This window comes from Periplaneta americana, chromosome 2, assembly GCF_040183065.1.
Source record: "Periplaneta americana isolate PAMFEO1 chromosome 2, P.americana_PAMFEO1_priV1, whole genome shotgun sequence".
Classification (NCBI taxonomy): Eukaryota; Metazoa; Arthropoda; class Insecta; order Blattodea; family Blattidae; genus Periplaneta; species Periplaneta americana.
In genome coordinates, this window is record NC_091118.1 from 82,355,230 (window position 1) to 82,373,175 (window position 17,946).

The 17,946-nt window shown below is 36.3% G+C and overlaps 1 protein-coding gene across 3 annotated transcripts in view; it reads right to left on the minus strand.

Annotated features, from left to right (window-relative positions):
• The window catches only part of LOC138694379 (klaroid protein-like), a 103,885-nt gene that overhangs the window by 34,227 nt on the left and 51,712 nt on the right, over positions 1-17,946 (minus strand). For all 3 annotated transcript variants that reach the window (XM_069818060.1, XM_069818061.1, XM_069818059.1), the window contains one exon: positions 3,607-3,713. In XM_069818060.1, the coding sequence (XP_069674161.1) occupies positions 3,607-3,713 (107 nt within the window). The remainder of the gene's footprint in view (positions 1-3,606; positions 3,714-17,946) is intronic.

Here is a 17,946-nt window from a genome sequence, read left to right on the forward strand (position 1 = left end):
CAATTTTCATAGGTAACGTTTTTATCAATTCCTACTCTTTCAATGAGAAAACGTACGAAAAGATGTCATTAATACTGAGAAATGTTACGAGAAAAAATGTAAACTAGACAAGTACATTTAATGTTGACATAGTACACACGCACAATTACCTGGCTGAGTGTAGACCTGGTGGCTGGCAGCACCATCAAGGGGTGAATACAAGTAAACTACTCCTTCCCCTTTGTTCGCTCAGCAGTGTTTTCTTTAGTCACCGCAGGTCTACATGTACACTGCACTTAGCCAGGTAATAAGCTCAGGTGGCCTTGCCCAACAATGAACAATAAGAAAGAAGTGTTTTGTTCTCTCTGTACCTGCATATATACATTTTTCTAGTTTTGCAATTACTTTTGTGACTAATAAAATAATTACGTAAAAGTTACGAGTGATTACAAATACCTCCTACGCACTACAAACAGAAGCGGTCCTGTGGCATGGCCAGCACGATCTCCTGACTTGAATCTTTGGATTTCTATCTTTGGGGAGGGTTAAAAAACATCGTCTATCAAGATCGTCCCACAACAAGAGATGACATGAAACAGCGAATCTGAGAGACTTTCCAGTTACTTGACCACGCCAAAGTGTTAGGAGTCGCTGACAGTGTTAGAAGAAGAGTATGGATGTGTGCTGCTCAGAACGGCAGACAGTTTAAAAATTTGAAAAAATTAATGGCATTGTCCAGTCTTTCCGTAACATCTGTCAACATTAATTGTCTTGTTTACATTTTCGTATTGTAACATTTCTCAATATTGATGGCAGTCTTTTCGTACGTTTTCTCATTGAAAGAGTAGGAATTGATAAAAACATTTCCTATGAAAGTTGTTTGTTTTGAAGACCTCTATCAAATGGTACCCTATTTGATCCCGACTCCCATTTAAAATTATGAAGTAATACGCCACTGACCCTACTTCGTGTTAAGGCTGATTGATGAAATCAAGCTCAAGTGAAAGTTCACATGTGCTTTAGTTACAAATATTTTTGTCTCGAAAATTTTAATGCACTAGTTTCCGAAATAAATGACTTACAGGTGGCCTGTATCACCCATTGTCTTTTTGTATGTTTTCTCATTGAAAGTATAGGAATTAATAAAAACGTTTACTATGAAAGTTTTTTATTTTGAAGAGCTCTATCAAATGGTACCATATTTGACCACGACTCCCATTTGAAATTTTAAAGTAATACGCCACTGACCCTACTGCCTGTTAATACTGGTTGATGAAATCATGCTCAAGAGAAAGTTCACATGTGCTCTAAAAAAAAAAAAAAAGGTAAAAGGTAAAGGTATCCCCGTAACATGTCATGAAGGCACTTGGGGGGCATGGAGGTAGAGCCCCATGCTTTCCATGACCTCCACACTAGAATGAGGTGGTGTGGTCAGCACACGCTCTGACCGCCTTTTACCCCTGGGAAAGACCCGGTACTCAATTTTATAGGAGGCTGAGTGAACCTCGGTGCCATTCTGAAAGTTTGGCAACGAGAAAAAATCCTGTCACCATCTGGCTTCGAACCCCGGACCTTCCAGTGCTCTAGTAATAAATATTTTTGTCTCGAAAATTTTAACGCACTAGTTTCCGAAATAAATGACTGTTACGGGTGGTCTGAATCACCCTGTACATCCAAGGAGAACACTTAAGCTGGAACTGTCATGATCTCTGAGAGAGTATCTGGAGAGTTCCAGACAAGATGGTTGGACGGTACATTACACAGTACTTCCTACGAGGAACAGCCTATCAGAAACTCCAACTGTTATTTTGGAGCAGAGTGTTCTAACCTACAGTTCTTTTTTTGAAACTGTTATTTTCTTGCAACTGATCCGAAAGTACTATCATGTTATTTTTCCCTATCTCTATCATAGACTCATTCATCTACTGTGGATGTAGATGGTGCTCCTGCTGAGCTTCAGCTAGAAATGACAGAGTGCTAGTGTGATAATGAACTGAAGGTGATATTTATAAAAACAGAAAAAAAGTCTGTGTGATTTTTATTCACATTTTCCATCAGTCAGATTTCTCAGCCTTCATCAGCACGATTTCGACAGACTGCGCATGTTCGGATCCACATACATATACGAACATTGTTTCCTTTAATGAAAATAAGTAAATCTCACCACAGAAGTAGCTAATTCATCTTACTACAATCTACAAAATTTCCTCAGATCATAGTTCATAATATTGAGCAATTAGTACGCAATAAAGAGGCTAAAAAATCCCGTAAAATTAGCATTACAGAAGATCACGAAATATTTTTACTACCGGTAATGGTCCATTAATGCATTAACAAAATGAAAAGGAAAAATAGAAATCTAAAATGCAGTACAGTGTTTAGTTTTATTCAGCTTTCATTTTATCCCTAACTAATTGGTTTCATACATGTAAATACTAGTATTAGGCATTCACATTACTTTAAATTTAATTTGATCAATATGAGCGATATTTATTATCACAAGCCTCTGCTCTGCCCACAGCAGCGAAACATGTGAGCTGCGGGTTTCAGAGCAAGCTGAGATGACGTCACAGGGCATCTTGTTGATGACTACTGCACTATATTCTTTATCAGTACGAGGGGTAACATGACCTATATCCATACATAGGAGCAGAAGGTTGTGTCCAGACGTCTCTTTTTTTCTTGTGAGAGGCCGGATTCTCTACTAGTGTCAACTCGTGCATAGAGCATTTCTTTACTTAAAGCAATAGAAAGAAATCTGTTTCGATCTGCAACTTCAATTGAATTGTTTATTAAAAAACCACAAGGGACAATTTTGTTCAAATGTATTTTTTCTATTTTACTACAGAATGAATACAGATGCACCTTTTGGTGTGAAAATACTATAAATATCATGCCTGCAACTGCTTGAAAATGTGAGTAATACTTTCCATTTATTGTAAAAGCTCCACAGTTTTTATGCAGTAAACAATGAGGTTAGCACTCCTGCAGACTTATTGAGGAACATATGAGGAATGATTTTTGTATTGCCAAACTAAAAGACAATTCCTCGAAAAGCAGAATTTAAGTGAGAAAGCAAAGACAAGATGTAAAGCACTCTATTGGTAGAAGGGAGGAACTCTCATTTCTGCTTTCCCAAGAATGGATGCTGTTGCACTAGTCATAACTGCTTAGTATCACACCTCCACACTATAATGCAAACTTTGTAAACAGTCAGACTCCATCGTGATCAAAGATAATGTACTTCCTACTCAGCAATTGACAAGATCAAAGCTGACCTGTAATCTCACCTGGCCCTGCGTTATTGGGATGCCCACAGAAAAATGCAGGGATTCCATGTTCCCCAGCAATAGCAGACACTAATAACATTTGTGTGTTCTTTTTAATATCTTTCTCATTTATTCAGAACTAGATTTAAGTGAGAATTTTTTTAATATCGAACAAATAATAAATGTCTTCTATAAAAAATTCTCCAAAAAATTGAGTAAAGAAAAAACTTCTGAAATAACATATACCTCATCGAAAAACTTTGGTTACTGGCACTGTTAATGATCCATACTATTTCATTATGATCTCAATAATCTCTATGATGCAAATGCCATCTACTGCTAGTTATATTCTACATACCTGAATAACACAGCGTGCTGAGTGAGAGCTTTGACTTACTGGAGCCCTAGCTATCGATATTGGCTCCATAAATAACTGAGTATCACGAGTAGACACTATTGAACCTCCTGACAGAAATTCGAACCGAGAAAATAAAAGAAACAGCAATTAAAATACGCACTTAAATTATAATTTCACTATTAGTAATGATTTTTGTGTTTTAGAGGGAGAGGAAACAAAACAAAGATTTATATAATAGTGTTGGATCTAAACATCCAAATATGAAAAACTTGTTAATTAAGACGTTTCTTATGGATATAGGCGTGATAAAATTGAACATAATTAATAAAATAGGGTATGTGATGTCAACAATTAGTTTATTTCAGTCTTCAAAACATCCCTTCAAGAACTCGACTATGCTTTTCTGAAATTATAATTATATTCTCAAGACAATAACTAGTTAAAACTGTTTACATATTTAAGTGTGTGTCTAACACCTTCTTGTTTCAAAATTTGTAATAGTTGAGAACAGTTGAGTATCCAATTTGTGACCTTTGAACTGTTTTTGAGGTCTTTTATCACCTACCCTGTTCAACATCTACTTGGAGGATTTAGTAAAGAACTGTTTTCAGAACATGGGAGTGATAGTAGGAGGAAGAATAATAAAATGCATATTTGCTGATGATATGTCGTTGTTAGCAGAAGAGGAAATGATACTAAAAGATATGCCACTGGAGCTAAATGACAGCTGTGAGCAGTATGGGATGAAGATAAATGCAAATAAGACGAAGACCATGGTCATAGGAAGAAAAATACAGAAGATATATTTGCGAATTCTAAATGAGGCAGTAGAGCAAGTGGACAGCTTCAAATACTTCGAGTGTACTATAAGCAGTAACATGAGCTGCTGTCAGGAAGTCAAAAGGAGAATAGCAATGGCAAAGGAAGCCTTTAATAGAAAAAGGAGATCTTCTGCGGACTTCTGGAAAAAGAACTAAGGAAGAGACTAGTGAAATGCTTTGTATTGAGTGTGGCATTGTATGGGGTAGAAACATGGACATTACGACGAAGTGAAGAGAAGCTAATAGAAGCATTTGAAATGTGGATATGGAGAAGAATGGAACGTGTGAAGTGGACAGACAGAATAAGAAATGAAGCTGTGTTGGAAAGAGTGGGTGAAGAAAGCTGAAACTGATCAGGAAGAGGAAAAGGAATTGATTGGGTCACTGGCTGAGAAGAAACTGTCTATTGAAGGATGCACTGGAAGGAATGGTGAACGGGAGAAGAGTTCGGGGCAGAAGAAGATATCAGATGATAGACGTCATTAAGATATATGGATCATATGAGACAAAGAGGAAGGCAGAAAATAGGAAAGATTGGAGAAAGCTGGGTCTGCAGTGAAAGACCTGCCCTTGGATAGAACACTAAATGAATGAATGAATGAATGAATGAATGAATGAATGAATGAACTGTTTTTAAATTTAAATACAAGAAAAGAAAATCTATTCAGTATTTTCTTATGGCTCAAGGATACATTTTTACTTTCATAATACGTTAAATACAGAAATAAATGTGACCATATACTGTATGACAATGAGGCATATATACATTAGTGAAAATATACGACAATGTAGTCATACATACTAACAAATATTAAAGGTTTGAAATTTTTATTCCTTTCTGAGTAAAAGAGGTTTTCCTCATGATCGTGGGCGAATCCTGACATTTTTGGGCATACTTACTTACAGTTATAATATTTTTATCCCTAAACAACATAGTCACAGTACTTGTTTTCGATGTGAATAAAAAATGATTATCCACCATGCTCACTTACGCACCCGCCCACCTGCCTGATACACACACACACACACACACGCACACATCCCCCCTCCCATACGCATGCAGCATACTTGCAAATGTGTTGTGGAGTACAGTCAGCACTAGCATTTTTGGCGTCTGTCCTGGAGTACAGTGCCCAGTCTGTGAGCATCTGCTGCCAGGGCAACTGAGAATGATACCACCTCCTAAATACAAGTCACATCAGCAATCTGTCAATCACAGTTGTCAATCTTATTGCTCACTGACTGCGACAAAGGTAAGATACTCCCACTTTGCGTTTCTAAGGTGTGTCTTTGAGAACAATGCCCAGTCAGTGAGCAACTGCAACTGCAACTGAGAGTGGTACCTCTCCTAAACACATGTCACATCAGCAGTCTGCCAATCAGTTGTCTGCTTTATCGCCCACAGACCACTGTAAAGTTAAGATACTTGCTATTAATATTTTCATTACATACTTATTTCACATGACAAAAACAGTGGCTTTAGTTATAGTTAAGGGCAGGTGATGAATCATCATAGCAATCTTTCACTTGAAAAAAGTCTGCTCTCCTATTCTTCTCAGTAAACTTCTCTATCATCTCATTATAAAATGTCAGCCGAATTTTTAAGTCAAGTAATGCTTTCTCATTTGACAACACTGCTAGCAAAGATAACACAGGCTTGCGATGAAAAAACGTTTTGAAAAATTCTAACTCTCATTTATATATTTTTTTGTGCTGAAGCCACATAAAAAATGGCACATCACGCACCATTTTTACACAGAACTATATTTTATGTTTTATAATATTAACATACTGGTGATTTTGCTGCATTTATAACCCAGTGCTCTAACGTAAAATGAAGGGTACTCTTTTCACGCCAGGAGAAGGCGGCTGAAGTACTTAGATGGGGCGCAGGGGAAACAGTCGCGCATGCGCACCATGCTGTTCTCTGCAATATTCCTGTTTCACAAACATCTACTGCACGTATATTTGAGAGTGTCTGCGGGTCTGTGAAATAATAGTGGCGTTTGGTTGTGTTTTATTTGTTTCAACAAGAATAGTTTCAATATATCGCAAGTCTTTAATAATAGGTTTTTTTTCTGGTGTTAATATAGTTGATTATAATACAGTTAGTGGAGTTTTTATTATTGTATAGTGGTAGTTTAGGCTTACATAGCGGTTTATTAATTGCAAATAATTGTAAATATGTCGACAAAGAGGAAACAAGGACTGACAATCCATAGCGGAGAAAGAAATATTATTGCAAATGTGATAAAATGCTGTGATGAAGAAAAAGAACAACAATGTCTTAGCATTCCTGTTACGAAATCTGCAGAAAGGGCAAAAAAGTATTGTAATGTATCCATAAGAACGATACAGCGTATAAGGAAAGAAATGAAAGACTGCAAAGAAGAAGAAAGTGTTTTATCGACACCTGGAAAAAAACGGAAACGTCCAGACTATCGGAACGCAAATGTAGATGACTTTGAACGGAGAGTGATAAAGGATATAATTGAGGATTTTTATCTGAACAAGAAAGTAGTACCAAGCTGCAAGAAACTTTTGCCTGTGTTAAAAGACAGAATTGATTTCAAATGGAAGGCGACAACATTACGACGAATACTAAAGGAAATGGGTTTCAGATGGAAGAAGTGTGCATCGAGACGAAAATTTTTAATTGAAAGGGAAAACATTGTAAATTGGAGGTGTAGATACCTACAGACAATTAGAAAGCTTAGGGAAGAGGGTAAACCAATCTTGTACCTGGACGAGACATGGGTAGACACCAATTTAACGTTTCGCAAGTGCTGGCAGCATAAAGACGTTACGGGAGTTTTGACTACCGTTAATGCGTCTAACAGACTCATTGTTGTCCATCTGGGTGGGATTAATGGCTTTGTTGAAGGATGCGAATTAGTATACAAGGCGGGGACAGCAACAGGCGACTATCATGGACAGATGAACTCTAACAATTTCGAAAAGTGGGGATTGAAAAAGTTATTCCCAATCTGTCTACTCCATCTGTAATCGTCATGGACAATGCGCCCTATCATGGAAAACAATTAGATAAGGTACCAACCAAATCAGCGGTAAAAAAAGACTACCTGCGAAGGCATGGAGTGCCATGTGAAGAAAATATGAGGAAGTTCACTCTTTTTTCGTTAATTGAACAAATTCGTCCTAAGCAAAAAGTGTACCAAATAGATACGATATTTGCAAATCATGGTCACACTGTCGTCAGGTTACCACAGTATATGTGTGACCTAAGCGCTATTGAATTAGCTTGGAGTAGTGTTAAGAACTATGTAAGGTCACATAACACAACGGGTGATATGTCACTGAAAAGACTGCAAGAACTTGTGCAAGAAGGACTCAAATCTGTAACTAAAGAAGACAGGACTGGATACTGTAAACATGTGAGTGATATTGAAAACTACTACTCGGAGAAAGTCGCAATAATGGAGGACGTTATAGACGAGTTCATCATTAATGTTGGCGACGCGGACACCAGTGACGATGACAGCAGTGATGAGAGTGATGATGACAGCCATAACGACAGCAACACCGAAGATGAAGATGAAGAATCTTTTATGTCTGACTTCGTTCCCCTGTAGCCAGGTAAGTGGACTGACGTTTTCAGGTCAGAGTGTAACGTGAAGTTCCCCTGTCCCGCCTATCCACTCCACCCGCCAACTCGTAGCGCGAAGACAGTACACGGGAATAACGAACAATGTCCATTCAGAATAATTTTGAGATAAATGAAATTTAAAGTTTGAGGACTTGAAATGTATAGTTTATTGTTAACTTACTGTTATTTTTTATCACACAAGAATGTACCATTATATGTGACAAAATATTGTTTTGATTTCATGAATTACAACAATGAAAAACTGCAAAAAGTCTACTTTGCTACGTTTTATAAACGGGAAGAACGAACAATGTCACAATTTAATTGAATATTTGTTGGGAATAGAATCAGGCATAATATTTTCAAACAATGTAGCACATGTTTACTTTCGTGTAGGGTATCCTTTTTAAAGGTTATAAATATTGTTAACCCATTATAAATATTTTTATCTTTGAGAATCATTGTTCCAAACAATTATTGAAAAACAAATCTACAAACTAATCTAATTGCACTGAATTTTCCATTGTGAATGAATAGATTGAACTATAAAATCGTCTCATTCACTATTATTGACTTCTTGTGACTCGTCATTGGTGGGAGAAAGACTGAAATATTCTCTAGCAGTTGGAGAACAATATTTTTCAAAATTTGTAATTCCTTGTATATTGCCTTGTAGCTGTTTACAGTTTACAATGATGAATGATTTGGTTTCCTCCTAGAATTCGCAATCTCTTGCCTTCTGTCATCGGGTACTTCACACCTTGCTCTCTGATTGACAAGTCTCATGTTTTAGTCACATTCCATGTACGAGTGACCTCGAGTGGGAAATGTGATCCACTGAGCATCAAACCTCTTCTTAATATGTACTACATAATGACAAAATCTAAATACCGTAAAGTTCCTATTTTGTCCGGAACAAGAATCGTAGAAGATACGGAGTTCACCAACGCAGCTTGGTACAATATTCATACAGTGGTGCTATAACATAGAGCAAACTTCCTCAGAGCCTTTACTTTAAATATTTTGGTCATACATGTCTTCCTGTTGACAGCGTATGTATGTTACAAGAATAAAAGGGCAGCTGTCGACGATAATAGCCCTCAATAGTTGAAAAGTTTGGAACTGATAATTCTTTTTGAAATCCATGCAGATAGCCTCTTTATACTCTGACTTCCTGGATTTAGACGTGCAGCCTGTTTTACTTCATAGAACTTATGAACTTTTCTCTTGTGCAATTCATTCTTTCAAATCAAATTTTGTTTCTCCTTCTCAAAACTATCTAATTTACTTGCATCTTTTTCATTGGAAATTTCTGATTTAATGTGTGAAATGTCAGGGTTCGCAAGAAATTTTTCTAAGTGTAACTTAAGCAGCTTAGAAATATTCAAGTCCTCTGGAAGATACTACCTTCGGCTATCGTGACGAGATTAGTGGACTTTCTGACCTCTAAGTGACTGAATGTGCTGACAAATTTTAGATAAAATCTCTCCTTTCATTTGGTGAGCCCTGTTTCCATGTTTAACTCTTGTTTCTGTATGGGCTTTTCCAGAAGTAGCTAATGACGTTTTCAAAGTGACTAAACGTCTGCCTGTTACTCCATGTAGAGCAATTGCTTTATAAATGGGAACATCAGTATTTTGTCCATCTTTGTTTATTCGCATTTTATATATATATATATAAGAAAAATTACGAAAATCAGCTTCGGCTTGTGTTTTTCTGGATCTTCTTCTTTGCACAGGAAGTACTGAAATTAGTCCTGAAAGGTGAGCATTTTGAGTGTCATATGATGCTAATTCATTGAAATGTTTAATAAGATTGCTTCTTTCACTTTGGCTTATATTCTGAAAACAAGGAAAAAGAGAATATTTACAGTCTTCTCCCATATAACTCATAGCACGAATTTTTTTATGCATCTGTAACACGTCCTGTAAATTTTCTCTTCCTTGAATTTACAGAACATGGAATGGATCCGGATAATTAATTTTCTCTAACGTCAGATATTATAAAAATAAATTCCACTAACCACAAACACTACAATATGTACCATAAAAGTATAATAAAGGAAATAATCAATATCCTACCACAGACATCTGAACACTGGAATAGTACAGCTGTTTGTATTATGCTCACAAGTAGTTCTAATGAAAATTAATAGAATTTATTGTCACATGGAATAACAGCTAAGCATCATACAGTCATTTAATAATATTATTATTGTATAATACAGATTGTATTGGCATATGTAAAAAAAAAAAACTAACCAGCAATGTGCTATGACTCTAAGATCAAGTTTGTAAAAGCTGTCTGCATTAGTTTCTGTGTTTAAAATGGACATTGTTCGTTCTTTCTTGGGATGGATGTGACATTGTTCATTCTTCCAAAGTATACAGAAAGTTTAACGCAGAATACTGAGGACAATTTTCGTTCTTACATAAAACCAATGCAGCCACATGAAAGTACTCCCCTTCTACTATCAGATGGCACTATTAACTCAATTTCGATTTTTGATGGACATTGTTCGTTATTCCCGTGTACCCTTCAAATGTTCTGCTAATCTGTGGATGAGTATCAGAAACATAATCTAGAAGGTGAAGAATTGGTAGAACGGAGAAAAATTCTCTCCAGCACCGGGACCCAAATCCAGGTTTACAGCTTTTACATACTGGCACTTTATCCACTAAGCTACACTGGATTCAAGCTCCAACGCCAGATTGAATCCCTCTCATTTCAAGTTCTACCTAAGTTACTGTGTTCCCCTTTGTTCGAGATAATATCAAAATTGCAGCTGAACAGAGCATAGGTTATTATGAAATTAAGAAAAAGAAACCGTGGTTTGATGAAGATTGTTGCATGGTAGTAGAAAGAAGGAAACAGGCAAAATTGAAATTCTTACAGGATCCAGTTGAGGTGAATAGAGATAATTATTTCAATATAAGACCGGAAGCAAATTGTATGCTTAGGAATAAAAAGAGAGATTACTTGAAGAAAAAACTGAATGAGGTAGAAACAAATAGTAAAAATAAAAACATTCGAGATTTATATAAGGGCATAAAGGAATTCAAGAATGGATATCAGGTAAGGGTAAACGTGATCAAGGATGAGAATGGTGACTTGCTTGTAGACGCTCATTCAATCCTGAACAGATGGAAAAACTATTTTGGACAACTACTAAATATACATAGGCCAAATAGAAATTATCGGCACGATATTGAAATACAAACTGCTGAGCTATTTATACCCGAACCCACACTTTCTTAAGTCGAAATTGCGATAGAAAATCTGAAAAATTATAAGTCTCCAGGTATCAATCAAATTCCAGCAGAATTAATACAAGAGGGTGGGAGCGCATTATCTAACGAAATTTATAAGCTTGTACTTGCTATTTGAGAAAAGGAAATTGTACCAGAACAATGGAAGGAGTCCATTATCGTACCTATCTTTAAGAAGGGGGACAAGACTAACTGTAGTAACTTTCGAGAAATATCACTTTTGTTGACGTTGTACAAAATTTTGTCCAATATTCTTTTGAGAAGATTAACTCCATATGTAGATGAAATAATTGGGGATCATCAATGTGGTTTTAGGCGTAATAGATCAACTATTGACCAGATATTTTGTATTCGACAGATAATGGAGAAAAAATGGGAGTATAAGGGTACAGTGTATCAGTTATTCATAGATTTCAAAAAGGCATATGACTCGGTTAAGAGAGAAGTTTTATATGATATTCTTATTGAATTTGCTATTCCCAAGAAACTAGTTCGATTAATTAAAATGTGTCTCAGAGAAATGTACAGCAGAGTTCGTATAGGTCAGTTTCTGTCAGATGCGTTTCCAATCCACTGTGGGCTAAAGCAAGGAGATGCACTACCACCTTTACTTTTTAACTTTGCTCTAGAATATGCCATAAGGAAAGTCGAGGATAACAGAGAGGGTGTGGAATTGAACGGGTTACATCAGCTGCTTGTCTATGTGGATGACGTGAATATGTTAGGAGAAAATCCACAAACGATTAGGGAAAACACGGGAATTTTACTGGAAGCAAGTAAACAGATAGTTTGGAAGTAAATCCCGAAAAGACAAAGTATATGATTATGTCTCGTGACCAGAATATTGTACGAAATGGAAATATAAAAATTGGAAATTTATCTTTTGAAGAGGTGGAGAAGTTCAAATATCTGGGAGCAACAGTAACAAATATAAGTGATATTCGGGAGGAAATTAAACACAGAATAAATATGGGAAATGCCTGTTATTGTTCGGTTGAGAAACTTTTATCATTCAGTCTGCTATCGAAAAATCTGAAAGTTACAATTTATAAAACAGTTATATTACCGGTTGTTCTGTATGGTTGTGAAACTTGGACTCTCACTCTGAGAGAGGAACAGAGATTAAGGGTGTTTGAGGATAAGGTGCTTAGGAAAATATTTGGGGCTAAGAGGGATGAAGTTACAGGAGAATGGAGAAAGTTAAACAACACAGAACTGCATGCATTTTATTCTTCACCTGACATAATTAGGAACATTAAATCCAGACGTTTGAGATGGGCAGGGCATGTAGCACGTATGGGCGAATCCAGAAATGCATATAGAGTATTATTTGGGAGGCCGGAGGGAAAAAGACCTTTAGGGAGGCCGAGACGTAGATGGGAAGATAACATTAAAATGAATTTGAGGGAGGTGGGATATGATGATAAAGAATGGATTAATTTTGCTCAGGATAGGGACCAATGGCGGGCTTATGTGAGGGCGGCAATGAACCTCCGGGTTCCTTAAAAGCCAGTAAGTAAGTAAGTAAGTAAGTAAGTAAGTAAGTAAGTAAGTGTTCCCCTTTGTTGGCCTATCCTTGTGTACCATGTCACAGTATGTGAGACAGTAGACACAGTGTCCAACCACAAGTATAGAGGTGCACTTGTAATGAGTCCGTCGGACCCCGGCCACTTAGTCACTCGTAATGAGTGCATCTCTGTACTTGTGATTGGACACTGTGTCTACTGTCTCACATACTGTAACATGGTACACGAGGGTAGGCCAACAAAGGGGAACACAGTAGGGAGAACTTAAAATGAGAGGGATTCAATCTGGCATCCGAGCTTGAATCCAGTGTAGCGTAGTGGATAAAGTGCCAGCATGTAAAGCTGGAAACCCGGTTTGAGTCCCAGTGCCAGAGAGAATTTTACTCCGTTCTACCAATTCTTCACCATATGGAAACATAGAATTACTGCAGTGAAACGTCATATGTACTTCGCTACATCATTGTAATTTTGTAATAATCTAGAAGGCTGTGTGATGTACAGCTGTCAAAAGAAAAAGTGGCCGCTCTCCTGTATCAATGTTCCCTTCGGGTATCTTCGCTACAATTCGGAGACAGGCGATGTTACATGTTGTTGGACCACGTTGCCTGATATCTACAGTTATAATTGAAGTATACTGTGTGTTATTCGATAGCATAATGGTAGCGTTCAGGCGTCTTATTCATGAGGTCCTGCGTTCGACTGCAACCTCGTGCTTTTTATGTCCTTTTTTGTTCTGTTTTTGAGAGAGACAAACTAGACATAATGGCTCCTTTTTCTTTTATGATTATTTTAGTAATTAACATCAGGTTCATTAATATATTATGCCATGACTTTATCATTATCATTATGATATTGTGGCTGCAAATGGAAAGAAAAAAGATTTTATTCTCAATAAAATATCTTTCGTGGCATAAACATAACAAATTTACTGGCGTCGGCCTTAAAACATTCAAACAATTAATCGTTCAAAAAACAAAACAAAAGGCCACAATTCAATATTTAGTCTATCTTCCTCTTATCTCGATCATCTTGCAGTCGAGTGGGCATGGAATTGACTAGTCTTTGCAAATAGCGACTGTTCTTAGACACGATATTCCAGGCATTCTGAAGTGTTCTGTCCATGGGCAGGTCTTTCATTGCAAACCCAGCAATCTCCAATCTTTCCTATTTTCTGCCTTCCTCTTAGTCTCCGCATATGATCCACATATCCTAATGTCGTCTATTATTCTTTTCAACCAGAGACCCAACCAATTCCTTTTTCTCTTTCTAATCAGTTTCAGCGTCATTCTTTCTTCACTCACTTTTTCAAACACAATTTTATTTCTTATTCTGCCTGTCCACTTTACACGCACCATTCTTCTCCACATCCACATTTCAAATGCTTCAATTCGTTTCTCTTCATTTCGTCGTAATGTCCATGTTCTTTCCCCATATAATCCCACACTCCACACAAAGCACTTCACTAGTCTTTTCCTTAGTTCTTTTTCCAGAGGTCCGCAGAAGATCCTTCTTCTTCTATTAAAAGCTTCCTTTGCTCATGTTTGCAGTTTTCTTAGGAAGGATAGGCCTAAATGCGGTAACATCCCGTTGCTTTCCGCACACCACAATCTCTTTCGCATTTTATTAAATTCCAAGGGGCCCAAGCGTGGAGATGAGGAGAGTGGATTTGACTAATTGGGCCCTCCGGACTTCACCGAAAGTCACGGCAAGGGTTAAATATTAATTCTATCAGGATGTTTGGCCCGGTCAGAGACCAGGAAATCTCAATTAGCCTTTGCCCCCAGCATCCTGGACTAGCTTCTACGAATCATCAGAAGATCTTAGAGTGTGATTGGGCCAATTTTTCCAAAAATGTTTCCACACTTTTGCTCTCGTAGCTCAGCGGACGAACGTCGGAATTTAGATGTCAACGTCTCAGGTTCAATTCCTCGTTACTCCTTTTCATTAAGTGGTTCAATTGTATGTAATAATACAAAAAGAAAAACTAATACCAGTATTATGCAACTGGATTTTTCCAAACCTAATATTAAATTTATATTATTTATATCGCTAAAGAACGATTACAATATAAATAACTTGAATATTATTTATACAGTCTCACTAAAGAACGATAACAGAATATAAATGATAAATATCGGTTTGTTTAATTAATATATTGCGAAAGAACAATAACAATATAAATAACTTGAATATTGTTTTATAATGCTAATGAAGGAAAACAGAATATAAATGATAACTTGAATATTATTTAAATCGCTAAAGAACGATAACAATATAAAAAACGTGAATATTATTCATATCGGAATTTCACAGATTTATTACAGATGTATTTAAGAAATTGTAGAAGAATAGTAATTAGTAACAGTGTCCTATTTATTCTTCTTGGAGCCAAATTTGTAACTTTTAAAAGTGTGGTTACTATGTTGAAGTGTATGTGTTGTAACGGATGCTTGATTTGTTATGTATGTGAGTCAGTTATGTGATGCTTGATGTCGTCGCAATGTCGTAATTATGGTTTGATTGTGTTTGTGTGACTATTGTGTATTAATTTATGATGTATGGTACGGAAAGCTGCATATTTGTGTTATGGAAGTGTTACGTATGTGTGTTGTTAATGTTTTTGTATGTTACAAATTGATACCTGATATTTGTTTTGCAATCGCAATGCCTAATTTACGGATTGTTTACGTTTTGTTTACATCGCGTAAGCTAATTTAATTTTCTTTTCCATTTCTCTTTATGCTTATCTTTTTTGTGTATAAAACTATAGCCCTAACATACATATGTAAAATACGGCTAACCCCCATTGGAAATACAATAATAATTATTATTCATATTGTTATAATACGATAACAGAATACAAATGATGACCTGAATTTTGTTCATATCTCTAAAGAACGATAACAAAATATAAATAACGTAATATCCATAAAGAACGATAACTGGATATAAATGATAATTTGAATATCATTTACATCGCTAAAGAAAGATTAAAAAATAAAATGAAAACTTGAAGAAGGCCCGAACCCACGACCTTTGAATCATTAAACAAGCACTCTACCGCTGGTCTACGAGGGGCGTAGATATGGAACACTTTCATAGTTCCGGAACTGCTTGTACAAGCACATGCATCGTGTAACATCGCCGCGACCCGAAGTGCACTTTGAAAATATTCGCTGTTCACGAGTGCGGCCACTTTTTTTTTTGACAGCTGTACATTCTGAAGGTCCTGAAGAGAGTACCAGTTTGAACTCAATGATTTAATAAGAGATATAGAATTTCCCAAGGAAAAAGCTGATCTCTTACACTCCAGATTAAAAGCAATGAATTTGCTGATACTAGAAACATTTTTTCATTGCTAAAAGGATAGAGAAGAGGAATTTATTCTCTACTTTCACAGGAGGGTGTCTCAGTATACTGCACTGCATTGATATTCCTGGTTTGATACTCAAGTGTAATGTTCATTACTAAGTGGATGAATGGAGACTTTTATCGATTCCTCCGAAAGAAGTCTGAAGGCAGTGATCAGTGCTTTTGCACAATGGCAAAAAGTAGGTATGCTTCGTTATCTTTTGGTCATTCAGTACACTTTAAAGAAACTTATGAGAATCTTGAACTGCTCCTTACAAAGATAAAATATAATGATCATAACTGGATGATCTGTGGAGATCTGAGAGAATTGTACATGCTTCTTAGTCAGCAGACTGGATATACTAAGTTTTCATATTTCCTCCGTGAATGGGACAGGAGAACAAAAAGCAGTCGTTAACAAAAACACTGGCCACAAAGAATATCTCTTGAACCTCACACAAGAGGAAAAGTAACAAACGCAACTTAATCAAGAAGAGAAAAAGGCGGTATAAAGCATTTAACTATGTGTGTGTTGTTAATATGACAATCTAATAGTTTTTGTAAAATATACCTTTAATATTTGTTACAGGACATGTTTCACTTCATCACTTTTCCATATTAAATTCAATAATGCTACATTCGCATTGCTAAAAGTACTAATATAACTTATGTTGCAGAAAAATGGTACCAGTACGTGATAGAATCTGAGCACAGTTTTGAAATCAGCAACCCAAGCATAAAATTTTAGAAAAGTTTTTATGACTCTTAATTTTGCAGGCCTGTGTAATCTTTCTTGTCCCTCAGTTGATCTGCAGTACGGTTTAATCCTGCGCAAAGCAGAAAATGTGCTTTGAGCTGTAGTAGTTGTTGTAGGAATTGTGACAATCAATTTAGCAAGTTTATAGCTAACACCTCTTTTAGTCCCATTTACAGGCCATTTTCATTCATAAACTTAACCAATTCAAAGCAGGCTTATCTTCAAGGTCTTGCGAACAATAGAGAACAGACAATTCATTCCTTAAATGGATGTTAAAAATGTATTATACTGCATCTCCAGGGTTTACGAAGAGTCTTCAGGAAAGTCTTTGTTGTATATGTCACATGTTACTGTTCAGTGAGAAGAAGAAGTCAAGTTTACCCTGGATTGAAGTCTATTCTTTATTTGGATTAATATTATCTAAAATGTCCATGAACAGACGTTTGTATTCTGTAGGTAACATCCTGAGATTTTTGAGAGGTGGTTCATCATCTTCCTCCCTTTCTGTGACTTCTTCAAAAGTTTTCCTGAAATGATGTTCCCTTATTTCTTCCAGTTTCTTGGTTGTTTCTTCAATTTTAGCACTATTCAACATCCATGCTTTTATCTGGAGATCTGGAGTATATTGAAGAGAACATCTGTGAATGAAAATACTTCAGAAATGACATTAAGCAAGCAATGTGTCTAACTTTTTCAGGAAAGACAAGAAACCTTGAACCTTTATGTTGGTATCATTATCCCAATCTGCAGAATAATCAAGTATGTGTTTAAATAATATTATTATCATGTCATATTTTTTATATTTTAGAGTGTTCAGAAATCTTGAGGCAAAATTCCATCCCATAGGTACAGTATGACTGAAGGCAATTTCTTTTCGACAAAACACTGAAGAGCATTATGTTCGTTTAAAATACATAGAAAAGAAAACATTGGAAGTCCCGAAAGTGTTTGAAAGAAAACCCTGAATTCCTTCACATTTGAGGTTAAATCTTGCAGAGTTAATCCTGCT